This window comes from Haemorhous mexicanus, chromosome 9, assembly GCF_027477595.1.
Source record: "Haemorhous mexicanus isolate bHaeMex1 chromosome 9, bHaeMex1.pri, whole genome shotgun sequence".
Classification (NCBI taxonomy): Eukaryota; Metazoa; Chordata; class Aves; order Passeriformes; family Fringillidae; genus Haemorhous; species Haemorhous mexicanus.
Window position 1 is genome coordinate 26,643,116 of NC_082349.1, and position 18,899 is coordinate 26,662,014.

Below are 18,899 nucleotides of genomic sequence, written 5' to 3' on the forward strand. Positions count from 1 at the left end.
TTCAGGTTTTTAAGGAAGTAGTGGATAAGATGCCCTGGAAAAAACTGAAGAGAACTGGCACCCATTTAAAGTCATATTTCTTAGAGAATAAGTACAGCCAAAACCTGTTGATAGCTGCCCTGTGACCTGGGAAACAAAAGCTAAGCCATGACAACAAAACAGCTATTTTACACTAATTAATTTTGGTTATCACATCACATGAGGGCTTTAGTCTTCTCCAGAATTTCAGACTGGTCTCAATGCATTGATCTTGGTTTACAGAGACAACAGCAGGTAGTATTTACTAACATGCAAACACCTCCTTTTGTAGCCAGCAACTAATCTCAGACTGGGCACTTCTGAGCAGCAGTTTGTGATACCGAGCCAATTACTTGTGAAATGCTTGCATGGCAGTGGCAGTTCCATTTGCAATATTTTCCTGAGTAGCCAAAAGATTGGTTGTCCCTTTCTCCAGCTAAGAGATCCATAGCCATGCAATGAGGATCCTCCTTCTGCTGAAGGTTCAACACATTGATGTGACAACTCCACGGAATGTTTTCCTTGGCAGAGCTCCCACACAGCCAATACTGATGAGGACTTTGATCCTTTGATTAGCCAACACTGTTTGCTGAGGTTGTGGCAGCCAGTGGTGCTGCTCAGCCCAGCTGTCAATACTGCCATGGCAGGTTTGCGTGGTGCAGGATGGACCCCACTGCATGGTTTGCAGTTCACAGCCTGAAAAATTCCATTTGGATGTAGAATTCTCTTCACCAAGATGGCAGTGGATGGTTGGTGCTTGAGACATGAGCCCAAACCTGACAGAAGCTTTATGTGTGTGACCCCACAATTCCACCAATTCCATCATTCCCACTAAGCAAACTCTTGGTGTCCAGATAGAGGATGCTGAGTACAAATCAAAGAATTTGTTCCCTTTGACCATTCACTAGCATCTAAGAGGTATGAGTTAACAAATTAGAATCCCAGGCCTGGTAAATTGTCCCTCAAAATAGTAGCCAGGGCATATTTAGGGTGACCTAATGGTGGCCTAACAGTTTCTGAAGGGAGCACATGGGAAAGATGGAGAATGACTATTTCCAAGGGTCTGGGGTGTCAAGACAAAGGGGAAAGTCTTCCCACGGCCAGAGGGCAGGGTTAGATGGGAAGAAATTTTTCCATGTGAGGGTGGTGAGGCCCTGGCACAGGTTTCCTGGAGAAGCTGTCCTGGAGATGGCTGCCTCATCCCCGGAAGTGTTCAAGGCCAGACTGGACAGGGCTTACAGCAAACTGGTCTAGAGGAATGTGTGTTGCTGCCTATGGCAGGGAGGTAGGAACCAGATGATTTACAAGGTCCCCTTCTAAACCAAACCATTCTCTGATTCTATGAGTGCAGATGAGTACTTCAATAATGATAATAATTTCAAAACATTTTGGTGATTGTCATCAAGAAACAACATTCAAGAGGAAACATTCTCAGCACAATGATGGTTTGTGCAATTATAATCTCTTCTACAAGGTCATGAAATTAAAATTTATGTTAATTACAGCCCATGGCAATGATTACACTAACAAACTGTTCCACTAATTATATTTAGATATTTAGATTGCATTAGCCAAGAAGTTTTATGCAAAGATTTGAATATTGCCTATATCTCATAAATAATAAAGACTATTAATGGACATAATACATGCCTCAACCCACAATTACAGCAACATGTTTTAATTCAGTTGCTTAACACACAAGTTTAAAAATTGAATTAGGAAACATAGATACTAATCAGTTCTATGAGATTCATACTGGCTTATCTTTGAACTTTTTTTTTTTTTTGCTTTAAAGAAGATGGAAGTTCAAGAAACGAAGTGAAATATCTTCCCTTTTCATAATGGAATTTTTTTTCAACAGGTATTACAGATCTTTGAACCTCCCTCTGACCAAACTAGTATTGTACATATTGGGTCTTTACCTTCTGCCCAAGGACCAGAGCATCCAGCCTGACCCTCAGTGCTGACCTCCTCATGTCACTTACAGACTCTTGAGCCAGCCCTAGGGGTGGCCCAGGCTCCCCACCACACACCCACTCTGGGTGGCTTGGCCCTTGAAAGCAACATCTTCTTCGGCCAGCTGAGTGTTACAACTCCATTATATATTTATTGAGGAAGACAAATGAAAATCCTTGCACACAGCAGTTACTGCCACAAAAATTCTTGTCATGCAATCCTGTGTGGTTCTCTTACTCAGAACAACTCAACACCAGTGGTGAATATTGGATAATATTCAGAAGAAGTGATGAAGGATAATATTGCCATTGACAAGCTTGAGAAATGGCTGACGGGAACATCACAAGTTCAAGAAGGGGAAGCCCAAAGTCCTGTTTCTGCAGGGGAAGGCACCAGAGCATACTGGGGCCACCTAGCTGGGCTGGAAAGCTTTTGTCAGGAAAGGCTTTGGAGGTCCTGGAGAGCACCAAGGTCAACACAAGCCAAAATATGCACTCTTCTGGGATCCTGAACTGCATTGAGAGCGCAGCCAGCAGGCCAAGGGAGGGGATTCCTCTCCTCTGCTCAGCACTGGTGAGCACCCCTAGAGCTGGCTCCAGTTTGGGGCTCCTCAGCTCAGAAGAATGCCGTGAAGGGCTGTGAAGATGATGGAGACATGGGAGCAACTCCTCCGTGGAGGAAGATGAAACTATTGAGCCTGGAGAAGAGAAGCCTTAGGGAGATCTTATCCATGTCTATAAATACCTGAAGGGAGGGATCAAAGCAGATGGAGCCAGGCTATTTTCAGTGGGCCCAGTGACACCACCAGAGTGAGTGCTCACAAACTGAAATACAGGAGGTTCCCTCTGACCTCCAGGAAACACTTTGTTGTTGTGAGGGTGACTGGGCACTGTCACAGGCTGCCCAGGCTGGTTGTGAAGCTTCTTCCTTAAAGCCATTGAAAAAATGCTGAGACAGAGTCTTCTTTTTCAAACTTGTCCACAAACTAAAAGAAAAGAAGAAAATGCAAAAGAGTCCCTTTTGCTAACACTTAAAAAAACAGTTAAACTGTGGTAATTTTTAAAATAAATGTTTTCTTTCTGTTGATACTTGTTTCAGAAGTATATTGGTTTGGTGCATTATTACCAAATTAAATGCTTTTCCTAGTCATTCCAGATAAGAAGATGCAACTTCAATTACATATTATGTTTTGCTTACAGAGGTTAGCAATATGACAAAGTTGATGCACACTTCTTTTCTTAAAAGTTCAGTAACTGAAATTTTTATGAATAAGAAAGCTTTCAAAGTTCTATTATAATACTTTCTCTTACTGCCTTTTACTAAGAAAATGTAATTAAAATCAGCAAACTCAAACTCATAGAGAGAAAGAATAAATTGAAATATATCTGTTTTGTGCAATTAGCAAAGTCCTTTCCAAAAAATCAAAACTCAAGCACCCAAAGACCACCAGCACAAAAGCTGTTTGTAGTGACAGTTGAGGTGACAAATGATTGTGAACAGCATTTTACCTGGGCCAAATCAAGTGTCCTGTAAACCATCAGGATTATCTAATTCCTTACAGAAGTAGCTATATCATGATAGCATTTTATGAGGTATTTAATGGACATTTACAAAGCTGGGAAAGAAAGACAAAGAGTTAAAAGACTGCTCTCAAAAGTGAATAGTTCACATCTCCTGTCATTTATACCTGTCATTTATATCTATTTCCTGGCCTGGGGAAATTTTTCTTTCCAAACCCACATGATGCACAATACACAGCAAAACACTCTTTGGAGCCTTAAAAAAAAGTCACATTTATAAGTAGCATGTGCCTTACAGCCAAGACTGACATTTAATAGAGTGACAAACTGCTCTCCATGTCCAGAGCTGTCACTCAAAATGATGAATAAAGGCTTCTGGTGCAGAGGTTACAGGTTTACCTGGATGAAGGGGTAAGCATAGGGCACATACTGGGACTGTGCAGAATTTTAGTTGTAGAGAACCCCAAAACCTGTTGTCCTCCAGAAGAGAAAAACACTCCCACTCAATCTGTGAACTTACTGAGGGTGCACTCCATTTCCTTGTCCAGATCACTGATAAAGACATTAAACAGGACCAGCAGGATGAACTCCATTTCCTGCCACTCTGTGGGCCTGGCCATCACCCAGTTTATCACCCAGCAAACAGGGCACCCATCCAAACCATGAGCAAACAGCTCCTTCAGAATGATGTGGGACTCACTGCAAAAGGGAGCAGGGAGATGCCTAGGAAGAGTCTCAGGTGAATTCAGGAGAATATGGTGGAGGACTGTTCAGTTTTCAAATCAATCTTGCCTAAAGAACTCTACAAAACACACAGAACAAAACAAGCACATGCACACAAAAAAACCCAACCAAAATCCACCAAACAGAAAAAAAACCTTTAAAAATTCCTAACAAGAGTGCTACAAGACAATAATTATTAAATAAAATTTTATTTTCGTAAAATTATTAAAATAATTCTTCTGTGCAAAGAAGAGCTTTCACTTCTCCAAAGGAGCCATGCTTTCCATGGTAAGTGGATGATCCATTATTTTCCCGTCCTTCCGTGCCAGGACAGCAGATGCCAGGAGCGGGCAGCACCCGGTGTGTGCCGGCAGCCACCGCCCGGTGTCCCCCTTGGAGCGCTTCCAGCCCTGCTGCTCCTGGCGGGAATGGATTCCCCGGGAGCCTGAGGGAGGGATGGATGGATGGATGGATGGATGGATGGATGGATGGATGGATGGATGGATGGAATGGATGGATGGATGGAATGGATGGATGGATGGAATGGATGGATGGAATGGATGGATGGAATGGATGGATGGATGGATGGATGGATGGATGGATGGATGGATGGATGGATGGATGGTCGGTCGCTGGAAGGTCACACCTGAGGGGTCACCGGCTGCCAAAGGGCAGGTGAGTGATTCCAGCACGGGAGAAGTCTGCAGAGGGAACAGTGAGCTCCAGCTGAAAGGTCTGTGCTGAAAGTTATTCCATGGCAATTCCTCAGCTGCTGGGAACATTAAGATATGCAGTAGCTGCTCCTCCCTCGGCAGAGGAGTGGGCAGGCGCAAACGCCTGGAGCGGGGAACGGGCTCTGCGGTGTCCGTGAGGAAATCTGTCCAGTGGGCATGCCGGGACCAGGCGAGGAGGCCGAGACGAGGAGAGGCGGCCGGGATGAGGTGGCCGGGACGAGGAGAGGCGGCCGGGATGGGGCGAGGCGGCTGGGGTGAGGAGAGGCGGCCGGGACGAGGAGGGACGGCCGGGGTGAGGAGAGGCGGCCGGGACGAGGCGAGGCGGCCGGGATGAGGCGAGGCGGCCGGTATTAGTCAGCCGGGTGCTGCCGGGAGCGGCCACCGGAGGGCGCGGTGGCTGAGGCTGTGCCGGCCCCGCTCCCCCCCTCCCCGCCCCGTTGGTCTGACAACGGCACGCGCGGTTCCGCCTGAGGGCCCCGTGGGGGACGGGCGGAGAGCCGGGAGCGACCCCGAGCGACTCCGGGAGCGACACTCGCAGGGCCTGTAAGGTGAGCGGTAGGCGTGGAGTTTCAGCGTTAGGATTCTCCCGGAGCTGCTTTGAAGGCTGGGGCTCCTCTGCTCTGGGAAAGGCTGGGAGAGCTGGGGGGGTCCAGTCTGCAGAAGAGAAGGCTCCAGGGAGAGCTTACAGCCCCTTGCAGTGCTTAAAGGGGATCCAAGAGAGCTGGAGAGGGACTTTGCAAAAGGGCCTGGAGTGGCAGGACAAGGGGAATGGCTTCAAACTGCCCGAGGGCAGGGTTAGATGCGATATTGGGCAGGAATTGTTCCTTGTGTGGGTGCTGAGGCCCTGGCACAAGTTGCCCAGAGAAGCTGGGCTGCCCGTGGATCTCTGGCAGTGTCCCAGGCTAGGCTGGACAGGGCTTGGGGCAACCTGGGCTAGTGCAAGGTGTCCCTGCCCATGGCAGGAGGTTGGAAGATGATCTAAGATGATCTTTAAGGTCTCTTCCAGCCCAAACCATTCTATGATTCAAGGAGCAAGGAACCCCCTTTCCTAAGTGAAGTGTTGCATCTCCTCTTGGCTCCCAGCTTGCAATTGCCAGTTCTTCTGGAAGCAGGCCTGGCCAGTCAGCTGCGATGAGCCACTCCTGTCCTTCTCAACAGGACAGGAGTGACATGTTCGCAAAGAGGAAGGCTGCAAACAGATCTTCAAGGCCAAGGTAAAAAAAGCAAAGGATTTGGCAAAAGCCAAAAGAGTTTGTTGTGTTAGTCAGTTTTCTGGCTGTTGAAATGACCCCAGGTCAATTTCAACATTTCTGGTTTTGGTTTGTTTTAGTAAAAAATGAATGTGTTATCTCCAGCATATGCTCTCCAATGCATCTACATGTGTTCCCATCTCTTTGTTGGATATCAGGTTATATTAACTGAAGGCAGAATCATAACACAGCAGTAAAACATTTAGAGGCATAGTTAGCCAGATTCAGGCATTTCTCACTCTGTTGTTAACTTTTTTGGTAACTGTAAGCAAGGCAACGCCATCCAGTTACTCCACTTTTTCTCTGAGGAAATTATTATCCTTTTTTTCTCATTTTGAAAATAGCCATAGATGAAAATGTGTGTGGCATGTAGGGTTCATTATTTTACCTTTCTCTACTGCTGTCTTTCCCCTTCTATTTTTCATTAATTATTTTGTCTCTTCTCCTTTCTGTAGGTTTGAAGGAATTCTGATTGTTGAGATTGTGGTTCTTTGAAGGTGCACTTAGCCCATCTTTTGGATGAAGGAAAGAAGACAAGGAGCTCTAAGAAGAGTAAAAAGCTCACTTTAAATAAGCATTCAGAAATGTTTGCTGATGCCCTGCCATTACCAAGTAATCAGCAGAAATGTGTTAGAAAAACACTCACCAGTGACTTCACAAAAACACCACAGTCAGACAGGTAGGGAACAGAAGCATAAAATCCCAATTATATGTTCATAACTAAAGGTATTAAATTGACAGATTTTCACTGGGAATTAGAAACTCCTGAATTCTTGATCATAGCACTAACAACTTGTAATAGACTGTCTCCTTGCCAAATGTAAATTTAGTATAATGAACTGCTTGGTGCTTGTTGAAGTGCAGGCTAACAGACTAATATTTGCAATGGCAGGCATATTGTATGGCTTTCCTTTTGAAAAGAAATTCTCTTTGCTCATAGCAATCTGGATATGCACCCAGTCTGACACATATTTTTTAGGCTGTATTTCCAAGTAAATGGCTTATGTGATGATGTAAGATAATGTAATGAACAAGAATGAAGTTAATGCATCCATCCTTTTTTACCCTAAGCCAGCTGCTGAATAATGATACTGGGATTCTCACTGACCCCAAGGAGAAACACAGTGCCCAAGCTGTTGGGAAAAGCACTGGGCAGATTAAGGCTATTTCCGTATTTCTTGCTAGTGTCTCCTTAAGAGTTCATAGGTTTTTTACCTTTTAGAGCTATTCTGTAAGTCTCTGTAGTTTACATGTTCTAAATCTAGCATGTATTGTTGTAATGCCATCCTAATAGATTTGGAGTTGGGATCTACCCAGACTTCAGTTTGTCTCAGAAGAAGCAATTTTGATTCTTTGAATTACATTCTTTGAAATTAGAATGATGCTCATGTTCACTTTAATGTTACATTTTGCCAATTGAAGTGTATTATACTATTATGTTAGTCCCTCTTCTGGTGCACTTTTAGTACAAATTGAAGGTTTATTCTCTTTCTGTTTCAGACAACCTACAACTTTTCCAGAGCCATGGAGAAGTGTAGATGAAAGTTCAGCTGAGAAAGTCAGAGGCCTGCCTGATGTATTTGGTAAAACTGGCTTCCCTTAATGCCATCAGTTTTAATTTGCAGTCACAGGAGATATGATACCTGTAACAGGTTTAGCTGAACAAGGTACAAAGTTGTGCTGGTTTGAAAGTAAACCAGCAGGAGAAATTAACCCGACACAAATACCTTGTGAGAGATTTCAAGTTGGAGTTACAATTTAATAGAAAGATTACAGCAAATGCAATGATACAGAAAAACTGGTTGAAAACCACAAAGTCAGAGTACAGCCTGGCACCCTGTTTCAGGGTTGCAGTTGTTGCAGTGCTGTCAGAAGGGGTGGTCTTGTGGAAGTCTGGGTTCCTCCTCTGGATGTCCAGTGGTGGTGGTGTCCCAAGTCTCCAGACAGCCTAAACTACATATAGTGGGGTACATCCCCCAGTGCAGGGAGGTTCCCAATGGAATGATGTAATCACAATGGAATTATGTAGAATATTTTTTTTGGAGTCCCTGATAGCCGTTTCACCTTCCCATTCTGCTGTCAGTGCATATTTAGTTCATCATGGCCCATTAGCACAGATGACCCTCACTGGATAGTGGTGCTGCTGCTTTCCCAGCTGTCATTTTAAGGATAAAGAAACACTTCACCTTGCAGGGTTTGCCTGTCTCATTTTCAGCTTGAATCCTGGGCCTCAGATGGGTACTGAAAACCCCCCAGCATTAACAGCTCATCACAAAATGAGGTAGAGGGGAGTAGAATACACAGTTTGGTTACACCCACACTAGGGCTCTTTCTCCTGCAAAGCAACAAAAATCAAGCTCAGAAATGGCCTCACACATTTTTGATGATTTGTAGGTAATTTTGAAGATTAAGAGTCTTCTAATAGAGGAAAAAAAATGGTTGTGAAATTGTCAGTCAATCGCAGGTTATGTTTAGATGATAAATTCCAGTTTTGATGTAATCAGACCTCATTCCTGAAATGTTGCATTTTTTTTTTACATCATACCTGAGCTTAGTTGATAGTTCCATGCTATTCTCCTTGTGAAAATCAGAAGTCAATAAAGGAAATTTTAAAATACGCCCTAGTATTTTTAACCTGCATTTGCTAAGATTGCACTTCCCATGGAAAGATGTTGCACACTACAAAAGCTGCACTAACTACAGCAGTCACAGTGTAGATTTAGGGATTTCTTGTTCATGCATCCCATGTTCTGCAGTAACAGTTCCAGGCTGTAGAATCCTCATGTCTTCTTTGGCAGTTGCTGAGGAAGCAGGCAGCAGTGCATGGAGGTACCCGGCAGAACGGCGGCAGAAGCGTCACCATGGAGCAGTGACCGAAATGCAGCAGGAGCTGGACTGCATTGGCAGGGTAAGGCAGGAGTTTGTAATCCAGTCTTGAGTGCTCTTCTAAAGTCAGGGCCCGATATTCAAATGATCACACTGACCTACCATTGTAGGAGATGGAAGCCTCTATTTTGAATCTTCAAGAATTCCTTCAGTTTGAAGTGATGAAATCAGATGAAAAGAGTAAACTTCTGTTTGAAAAGATTGCGTCTGACATGGCTTTGGAAGGTTTCTCATTTGAAGTAAGTCAACTCAGCATTGGCTCAACTTCAGTTACTTGTATCTGCTCTGTGTAACATCTTCTTATGGCTCACTGGACTCCTAAATTATTGGGTTTTTACTTTTTAAATTTTCTTTTATATATATTCACTTTTGAGTGAAATTGAGAGTAGATTTTTATTGCAGGGTTTGGAAGAACTCTGGAATATGATCCATGAGGAATCCTCAAACAGAAGGAAGTGGATTAGGGCAGTGGATGAATCCCTAAAGGAGATTGAAAGGAGTCGAGCCATGAAAGTGAGCTGCAGTCTCAATAACTTACTTAAGCATAAGATTGTTATTTCCTGATATAATGCTGGGTGCAGAGCAAAGAGTAGCTTGTTTCCACAGGAGTCACAGCTTTGACAGTAGTTCTGTTGTGTGGTGGTTGCTTTCTTTTCACCAATAAACTATTCACTCATTTTACACCCACATAATCAGGAGAAGCTACTTTTTTCCTAGTTTGAAGGTGTTTCTTTCTTTCACAATTACCTGTACTAAAGGTGGAAGGAATATGTGTACTGCTTTTATTTCCCTGGAGGGAAGCTTTCATTTGGTCTATTATTTTTGGGGGGACAAACTTTCATTTGGTCTGTTATTTTTGGGGGGACATACCTATTCTGCAGCTGAGAAGGAGCATAGACATGACCTAACTCGATTTTAGTTTGGGTTGGCTGGGTGTCAGTAGCAAACGTGTTGCAGTTTTGTAGTCTTCAACCTAACCTGTAAAAGCCATTGGACATCATAGGAAATGTTTGGATTAAAAAAATGAATAGACCATAGAAGAGCTTGCTGCACTGTCCTTGTAGGCAAAGAAAAGCTGTTTGTTCAATCAGTGCCAGTCTCTTCTTTGTAATTCAGGTATGATGAAAAGGTCCAAGAGAATCCCCAGTGACCTTTCTGTTTAGTTAGATTAGTTACAACAAATGTCAGAGATGAACACATTTGCTTTAATTTTGTGTTCACTTAAAACAGGCACTGGTAGAATTCCTTCAGGTATTTGAAAGGAATTTGGTTTGATTTTTAAATTCATATTGCAGCCTGTCTGCAGAGCACTCAATTATCACAGATATTAAAGAGAAATCAGATAAGTGGTAGCAAAGTGGAATGTTTTAGTTACTATTTTTATGAATTACTGAAAAAAATCAGTCTTCAAGATAATTAATATTAATATTTTAAAATTTACTTGTGTAATTTACTTGTGTAATTTACGTGTGTCATCCAATTAATTTTAATTCACTTTAATAGATTTAATTAATGAATAATTAATTAATCTAATGGAATTCCTTTTAATGGAAAATAGTTCATGTAGTTTTTTAACTTGGGGAACTGATATTTGAGTTAACTTTTTGTTGTTGTTTTTCCTTATTCTTTTATTGCACAGATAGCAGATGTACTGACCAAGTACACTGTGAAACTGGAGGAAATTTCCTTCTTCTTGGCAGCTGATGTTCACAGGCTCATTAATAATAAGGCCATGGTAAATGTTTTAACTGGGGCAGGATAGCAGTCTGAATATTCCTAGAATGTCTTTTTTTTCCCAGCTGAAATCAATTTTTTTCTGCCTATCAATCACTGAAATATAGAGAGATTTCTACTTTGCATGGTATTTGTTATCATTTTTATTCTTTTTTCCCCTCATTTTGTGTAGAAGACAAAATTTTTTTTTGGTTTTGCATGTTGTATGCTGCTTCTACTCCTGGTTTTATTTTTTAATACACAGAATATAAACAGAGCACTGCTGGGTAATGAGAGGGCAACTGCCAAGCTGCTCTTTAATCTAATGAAATCAGAGCTTGAGAAAGAAAAAATGCATCAACTGAAATGGCAAGAGAGAGTCAAGGACTGGAAGCTCATCCAAAAGAACTGTGTAGTGCAGAGTTTCAGGTCAGAAATTTTGCAATCTTAGTTTAGACAATGAATAACACAAAGTGACTAGTGTTCACTTGTAGTTTCTGTAAAACAACAAGTTAAAAAAAAGGTTTTTTTCTTTATACATATCACATATGATATAATGTATGATATCATGTTTCCATTATACATATCTTTATTCCATCCTGCAGAGAATTTATGGCAAGTGAAGAAATACAGAATCCCCCAGCTGTGAAAATGGAAATGGAAAATATGATAAAGGAGCAGATTGTACTCAGTGAACAGAGACTGAGGGTTTTGCAGCACATTGGGTATGGCAAAAGAGGATATGGCATAAAGGAAAACAGTTCTTTCTGGAGTTAATGAGGGGCTTGGCTACAAAATGCACTTTGCTTTCTGTCAGTGTGTGATTGTTAAATTCAGCAGTAAGACAGGGTCTAAACCTATTTTTCTACAGCTATTTTTAATGGAAAAAATGCATGCTTGATTTTCAGTGCACCAGCTACACTAAATAGGTGGTGGTCGAGGGCTAAAAATGCAGGAAGGCAAAAGTAAATCTTACTGACTTTTGAAACGTGCTAGAAATGGGCAGACAAAGATGGTGGAGAGCTAGAAGTTGGTGGTTCTTTTCTCCATGTGTAATAAATTAAGAGAGGTGTATGGATAGAAATCTAACACTGCTGTATTTGAATGTCCATCCTGAACACAAAAGTATTTTTGGGTGCAATGCATTGCAATATTTACAGGGAGTTTATTTACAGTGCATGTAGGAACAAGGTAGTTTACTGTTAGTTCCTTGTTGGGTAGTAAACAGAACAACAACAATCTCTTTGGTTGATTTTCATTGCCAAGATGGCTGTAAATACAATAAAGCACATTAGTATGGGTACTCTGGTTCATAATTTTGTATTTTCTACAACTGACTGGTTTGTATTTTAAGATACTTGACTCTTGTTTCCTACTTTGATAGTGCCTTGTTGCCTCCAAAACATACAAAATCTGACATAAATGAATGGTACAGAACTCTGGAGAATTTGAACAAAAGTATAGGTAAGTTGGGAAATCATTAAAAAAGTCTGGAATTCAAGCAATACTCTCTTTTTTACTGGGCAATGATGCTGGGCATTTTTCCTGGGCAATGAGTTGCTTTGAAAGTGCATGTTTTCTCTATTCTTTGTTCCACGTGTTCCCACATACCTTCTCAGCTGCTTTGAGCTGGCAGTAAAACCCAAAGAAGCTGCCTGGTACAAACACTTGGACATGGTGACATCTAGCAGGAACTGGCTTGGTTAGAATTAATCTGGGGAAATAAAAGTTTAATTTTGACATGGATCAGTTCTCAATCATACAAAAATACTCCTTTTTAACTCTTGGAGAAGGAGAGGGGAAGAAGTACTGGAGGTGCTTCCTTTCTCTGTGTTCTGTAGTGTGCCTTCCCTCTGTGTGACTTATGCCTTCCTTCTCTTGCTCCAAGCATGTCCTGTTGTGATGTTTGTAGCCTGCATGGTAGCAAATAAGTTGGTAGCAATTGTAAAGAACTTGCTACTTTTAAGCATAATTATAAACAGCTGTGTATTAAAACATCTTATTTGATTGGTTGTTAGTGTCACTCAGGTGTGCGGACACTGCTGGGATCTGTTTTCTCTGCTGAGATTCAGCACAGGGCCTCTGTCATGTTTCCTTTTCACACTGCACTGTGAAATACAGAATTTTGACTGCGGTCTGTTCCATATCATTCAGACAGCCATAATGCAGAGTGTGTGGAGAAAATGCATGTGCAGTACGAGCTGGTCCAGGGCAAATGTCAGGAAAAAGTGCAGACCTGCAAGGTGAGTGTGCCAGCTTTGGGTGTGGTAGCCATGGTACAGTGTCTCTTTACAATAAAATGTGTTTGAGGATCCACCAAACATTGGGATAACAAGTCAGATTAGTTTTTAACCTCTTATGCTGTTCAAAAAGTAACCATCTGTTTGGTTTCACAGTAGTATTTGGTATTTGTACTTGAAATGTGTAAAAGTAATGAAGGGGGTGCTCAGCATTTGTGCTAAACCTGGCTTATCTTGGCAAAGAAATTCCACCTCTCTGCCTCAATTTCTCCTTCTGTATCCAGCTGAATTGTAGTGTTTTCTAACAGAATGTGGGATCTAGGAGACTGAGTCTTTCTCTGTCTGTCACAAGAAATGAATCACTAAATTTAGTCATGCTCTCTAAAAGTCATGCATGTCAATAATTTGCTATTCTTTTCATTAGATGACCCTGTTGGATAAGAACTTTTGCACAGCAGAAGATGTTGAAGTTGTGCATTACAACATGCTTCAGATGACTGAGAAACTAAAAAATAGGTTTGAAGAAGAACTGGAGCACATGGATGTATGTTGATTACATTTATTTTTATCACTTCTTGGGATTAGTCTGTTCTTCCTGTGCTCCCTGCAATACCTTCTGCATCCTAGGTCATTGAGGTCCATAGTGTGACTAAACACTGCAAAGAAACAAAGTTTGGTGTGGAAGAGTTTCACATGAAAGAGTTCATAATTACTGTGTTCATTATTTGTAATATATTGTATTTTTCTTACAATTTATATCTGAAATACATATGATAGAGATAAATGAGGTATGGCCCAATCTGCCAAAAGACACAGGAATCGATTTTAATGATCTCCCAAATGTTTTCCAATCTGGTATGTTGTGATTCTGTACATAAGAATGACCAGGCAGTTGTTCCTAAAGAGATAAATTGTACAATGTGATTCAGTGCTTTATGATGTCAGAATAAACAAAAGCTTGTAGAATAAAAATGCACATTCTTACCCAGTTTACCTGGATTTTTTTACTCTCCACATAGAAGACACCATTTTGAATACTAGTCATGTAATAACCAGGCAGCCTTTTATCATGTTACATATCATCTTACTCATTCATTTCACCTTCCAGCAGTTTAAACATAACTTGTTCACTTGAATGTTTTTCTTTAGAGTGATTTTAAGGAGATGGCTAAATGGCATGAGCAGCATTGTCAAGGCTTGTACAGCTGTGTTCAGGAGGCCATGGATCTCTGGGATTTTCATCTACTCCAACTGTCCCAGCAGGAGGATGTACTTCAGAAGAAAGTAGATGAATACGGATTGGAACAGGATAACATAATACAGGTATAAACATAAAAACAAGGATGTAGCATAATGTAAAGAAAGGAGTTCTTAATACAAAGAACCCTCTGGAATTCAAAATAGCTGCTATACAATGAAAAACATAGTATCTGACCTTTATATTGGACTTTTTGCTTTTCAGTTTCATTCTGTCAGGTGCATTTTTGCTACCTGTTTGATTCACACTGGATGGACAGTCCTGTCTTATTCTTGATATGGCAAAAGTGATAAAGATCACTGCTGCTTTCTGTATAAAGTGGCTGCAAGTTGCTTTTATGAGATCTTGTGCAGGTATGGAGTCTGGTTGGATGCCAAGTTCTCATAGTTAAAACAGCCAGCTTGGGGTGGCAATGTCAGAGCTGTTCATTACCTAGGAAGATCTTCATAGGTGATGAGTTTTGCTAAGGTCTTGGTGTAGAATTATATGTACATAATCAAATTACTTGAATCCTAAATAGCTATGGAGATTTTAGTATATACTGAACTGTTTTTACTGGCTTTTTAATGTGGCCTTAGGTGTGGAAAGATAATCTGGATACGATTTTGGAAAAAATTAAAATGGCCAGGTGTGAAGAAGAGCTGGAGCAATATTTGGAGAACGCCCTTACTTCTTTAGATCAAATTAGAACTAGGTATGAATTTTGTATTGTAAATTTAAAAAGTAAAGCATATTTTAACATGGGTGGTACTACTTACACCTTGTTTATGCTGTTATGTGAAGGTATGGAAAAAGACTTTTACTTCATCTAAGACTATAAAATAATGTACATAATGAACAAGGTTAAGGCAAATAATACCCACACTTTAGGAATTGGACAAAGGAAGACTGTTATTATTCAAAAACCATACCACATCAGCATTAGTGTGCATACCATCACATCCATGCCTTATTCAGAAGGTAAAAGTAGTGGTTCAGATTCTTGAATCACAGGAATCAGAAGTTTGTCTGCACCACCACATCTGCACTCACTGACTTGATCTCATTCAAAGTTGCACGGACTAAGATCTTTAAGTAGCCAAATTATTTATTTTGGTAAGCTCTCTGTTATCCTTGTCATGATTAGGCATTTGCAACCTTAAAAACCATATAAAAATTGGTACAGTACTGCTCTCCTTGCTAAAGACCTTAGCAGCAGGTGTGAAACCTGAGAGGAAGCAGCTCTGTTCTCACACCCAGGAGGTCTTTCCTGCCTGTTAGATCAGAGGCACATTAGAAGAGCAGTATGGACATGAGGGGCAGATTCACACACCTTCACACACCTCACAGTGGGATTGTGGTTAGAGCTGGGTGTTTGATACTCTTAGTAATCATTCAAACAATTTTTAAAAAGCCAGAGGTAAGAGACCAAGTAAAAATACAATGCAACCTATCTGACACGTACATAAATTCCCCATAATTACCTTTGTTGAGGAGACAAAGCAAATGTAAATATAAATAAAAACAAGTGTGAACATTGATTCTTCTTGAATCTAGACTCAACTTGAACTGTTAGTTTTTATTTTCAAGTAAAATGAAAATAAACCAGAAAGGCTCAGTCACAGCTGAGCACAGTGCAGAACTAACATGGAAGACAGTAATCTGACCTCTCTTATGTAACCAGTGTTTGAATGGTTCCCCATCCAAAAGGAAGGATGTAAAAGGCTTCATTGCAAATATTTCTTAACTTTTGTGCATTTATTTATTTGTAAAGAACTAATCTCTAACAAGCCAGGATGTGATTGTATTCAGTATAAACAGATCAATGGCAACATTTAGCCTAAAGGTTTTATGAGATTGATCAAAGAAGTTAGGTTTAGATTTGAAGGCACTGTAGTCACACTTAATTTTATTTCTATACATACTTGAGTCTCTTAAACAGTGACCTTAAATTTGACAGGAATGAGACATTCAAGCAGATTGTAATGAGTGAAGTAATGGCTTATCCAAAAGCTATTTTGTGGGAGTTGATTTCTTACAGTATATCCATCAATCAGCATTTTAGTGTGAAGGAAATCTTCAAACAGGTAAAAAGAAAGTTTCTTCCAGTTTAAAACCTTACTGGTGTATTACTTTTTCACCTTAGAGAAAATTTACATTACCATTAAAATTCAGATTATATAAAGTACTGTTTCAGCCATTGAATAAAGTGCTTTTGGTAGAGATAGCAGTGGGAAACTAAAACATTTCTCAGTCCCACACTTTTAACTCTGTCCTTGTTACAAACAGAATTTTAGCAAATTCACTTGGCTTTTGATCAGAAAACTACAGGGTAACAGAGTAATTGATTTGAGTGTTAAAAGTTCTTTAATGAGTGATCTATTCAAGACTATCATGTCTTACTGAAATAGATACATTTTGAGAAGGGATATGGATTTCTTAGCAGAAAGCAAATCCATATTTTAAAATGGTGTGGCAGGTGGTTTTTGTTGTTGTTTTGCTTTTAGAACGTGCAAGGCACGACAGACTCCACAGTTCAAGATCAAGGTAATACCTCAACAGTCCAAACAGGTATTTCTGCATGCTTGTTTTTCAATCTGTATTTCTTTGGATTGTTACCAGAAGATTGTTACTCTGTTTTAACTGTAAATAAGTAGTTGAGGCTTCAGAAGGTGAACATATGGTGGAGCAGCAAGCTGAGAGCATCATGCAAGGAGAGAAAAATCACAGAATATCCTGAGTTGGAAGGGATCCATAGGGATTATGAAAGTCCAGCTAACTCTTGGCCCTGCTCAAACACCCCAACAATGCCACCCTGTGCATCCCTGAGAGCATTGTCCAAACCCTCCTGGAGCTCTGGCAGCCTTGGGGCTGTGCCCATTCCCTGGGGAGCTTGGGCAGTGCCCAGCACTCTCTGGGGAAGAACCTTTTCCAGTCTAATACCCAGTCTAATCCTCCCTTGGCACAGCTCCAGGCATTCCCTTGGGTCCTGTCCCTAGTCAGAGATCAAAGCTGATGTGACCTCAGTCTCCTCCAGCTGAACCAAATGGCCTCAGCCACTCCTTATATGGTTTCCCCTCCTGACCCTTCACTATCTCTGTGTCCCTCCTTTGGAGATTCCTCTAATAGCTTTAGGTCTTTCTGACATTGTGGCATCCAAAATTGCCCCCAGGGCTCGAGGCAAGGACATCCCAGCCTTCAGAGCGGGATGATCTCCTCTCTCAACTGGTGCCAGAAGATAGGGACAATTGTCAGAAATCAGCTGGAGAAACAAAGCTAACAGAGAAACAGGTGATCTTGGCACAGGAAATTGAAGAAACAGAGGAAGAAGAAGATAGGGAGAGTATTCCTCATACAAGTGAAGAAAATGAGCATGCAGAATGGGAACTAAGCATTACACAGGTAAGTGAGCAAGAGAATTAAGTTTGAAGTTGAAGGCAGTCTTGTCCAAAATAAGGAGGAATAGGAAATCTTTCTGCTGAGAATGAGTAGAAAGTCCTTTTTTGTTTAGTTTGCTTACAAAGCACACAGGGATCTAGATCCTTTTCTGGGAAAATGGAGTGAATAAAACAGTTCACAACCATTCTTTTGGATCTTTTACCCTTGTAGCAACCCTTTGCATAGTTTTTTTAATTAGTCATTCATCACAGTGTTCTCAGCCTGTGGTGAATGTTTTAAGCGAAGTATTTGTACCTAAGTATTAATTTTTCAGTTTCCATGAATTTGTTACCATTAAAAAAACCTTTTACAACATTGTCAACTCTGCCTATGTCTTGCTGGCCTATAAATATATTTATATATAAGTATATAAAATATATAAATATATAAATATTGCCAGCACTGTGTAAATGTCCAAATTGAGAATGAGAACATTATTCTAAATATCCTTAAGATTCTTACACTAGCTGGTGCACTGTTGATTCTATGCTGATACCTTTAAAAGTAATGTGATAATTTCCAACAATTTCCCAGTAACTGTCCAAGAGCAGAGAGGGAGAAAGTGCTGAAATTGCCACAGAGGTTTTTTCCACTGCTAGTGGAAATACTTACACTCTTCTTGGACTTGAACAGGCAGGAAAGACTGACATCACAGAGAGTTATTTTACAAAATATGAAAATGAAGACTCTGTTCCTATGTACCTGAAATATGTACTTCTCACAGAAGCCATGTTTGTCGAACTGAAAGAAAGGTGAGCTGAGAACAATTTCTGTTCTTTCTTTCTCTTTAGGTGATGCACAAATTTCAGCTGTTTAGAAGAAACAGTAGACTAGAGAGGGAAAAGTTATCTAATTGCTAGTATTTCATTAGATATTTATATAGTTAGTTTTTAATTATAAAATTATGATTGTACAATTACTATGTTATTCCTCTTTTTACATTTATTCAAATATGAGAAAATATTTACATTGCTTTGTATCCACGGCTGTCAAAGTACCACAAAAACATTTACCTTTACAGAAAATTCATATTTTATGGAAAATTATTTAGTGAGAAAACATATTACAGAAAGAGAAGTAATTTGCCCAAATTTACTGCAGAGCCATGAAGGTAAAATTCCTGGTACTCAATACTGAGCAGCTAGCTCAAAAACTCTACCAGTATTGTGCAAATGGTACTGAAA

The 18,899-nt window shown here is 40.6% G+C and overlaps 1 protein-coding gene across 14 annotated transcripts in view; it reads left to right on the forward strand.

Moving 5' to 3' along the window:
• Positions 1–5,039: 5,039 nt before the first annotated feature.
• CCDC180 (coiled-coil domain containing 180) overlaps positions 5,040–18,899 on the forward strand; it is a 28,424-nt gene continuing 14,564 nt past the window's right edge. For 4 of the 14 annotated variants that reach the window (XR_009487535.1, XM_059854570.1, XM_059854575.1 and 1 more), the window contains exons 1-18: positions 5,355–5,499; positions 6,657–6,880; positions 7,702–7,784; positions 9,000–9,109; positions 9,198–9,326; positions 9,490–9,600; positions 10,727–10,822; positions 11,066–11,229; positions 11,406–11,525; positions 12,185–12,264; positions 12,955–13,043; positions 13,465–13,584; positions 14,190–14,363; positions 14,877–14,992; positions 16,238–16,364; positions 16,785–16,848; positions 17,450–17,679; positions 18,349–18,467. Coding sequence is in view for 13 of the 14 variants with exons in the window: in XM_059854570.1 (XP_059710553.1) it covers positions 6,786–6,880; positions 7,702–7,784; positions 9,000–9,109; positions 9,198–9,326; positions 9,490–9,600; positions 10,727–10,822; positions 11,066–11,229; positions 11,406–11,525; positions 12,185–12,264; positions 12,955–13,043; positions 13,465–13,584; positions 14,190–14,363; positions 14,877–14,992; positions 16,238–16,364; positions 16,785–16,848; positions 17,450–17,679; positions 18,349–18,467 (2,027 nt within the window). In the remaining variant the exon portion in view is untranslated. Of the gene's footprint in view, positions 5,206–5,354; positions 5,500–6,038; positions 6,166–6,656; positions 6,881–7,701; positions 7,785–8,999; positions 9,110–9,197; positions 9,327–9,489; positions 9,601–10,726; positions 10,823–11,065; positions 11,230–11,405; positions 11,526–12,184; positions 12,265–12,954; positions 13,044–13,464; positions 13,585–14,189; positions 14,364–14,876; positions 14,993–16,237; positions 16,365–16,784; positions 16,849–17,449; positions 17,680–18,348; positions 18,468–18,899 lie in introns of those variants that run through there. The other 10 variants (XM_059854574.1, XM_059854571.1, XM_059854576.1 and 7 more) reach the window with 10 other exon arrangements.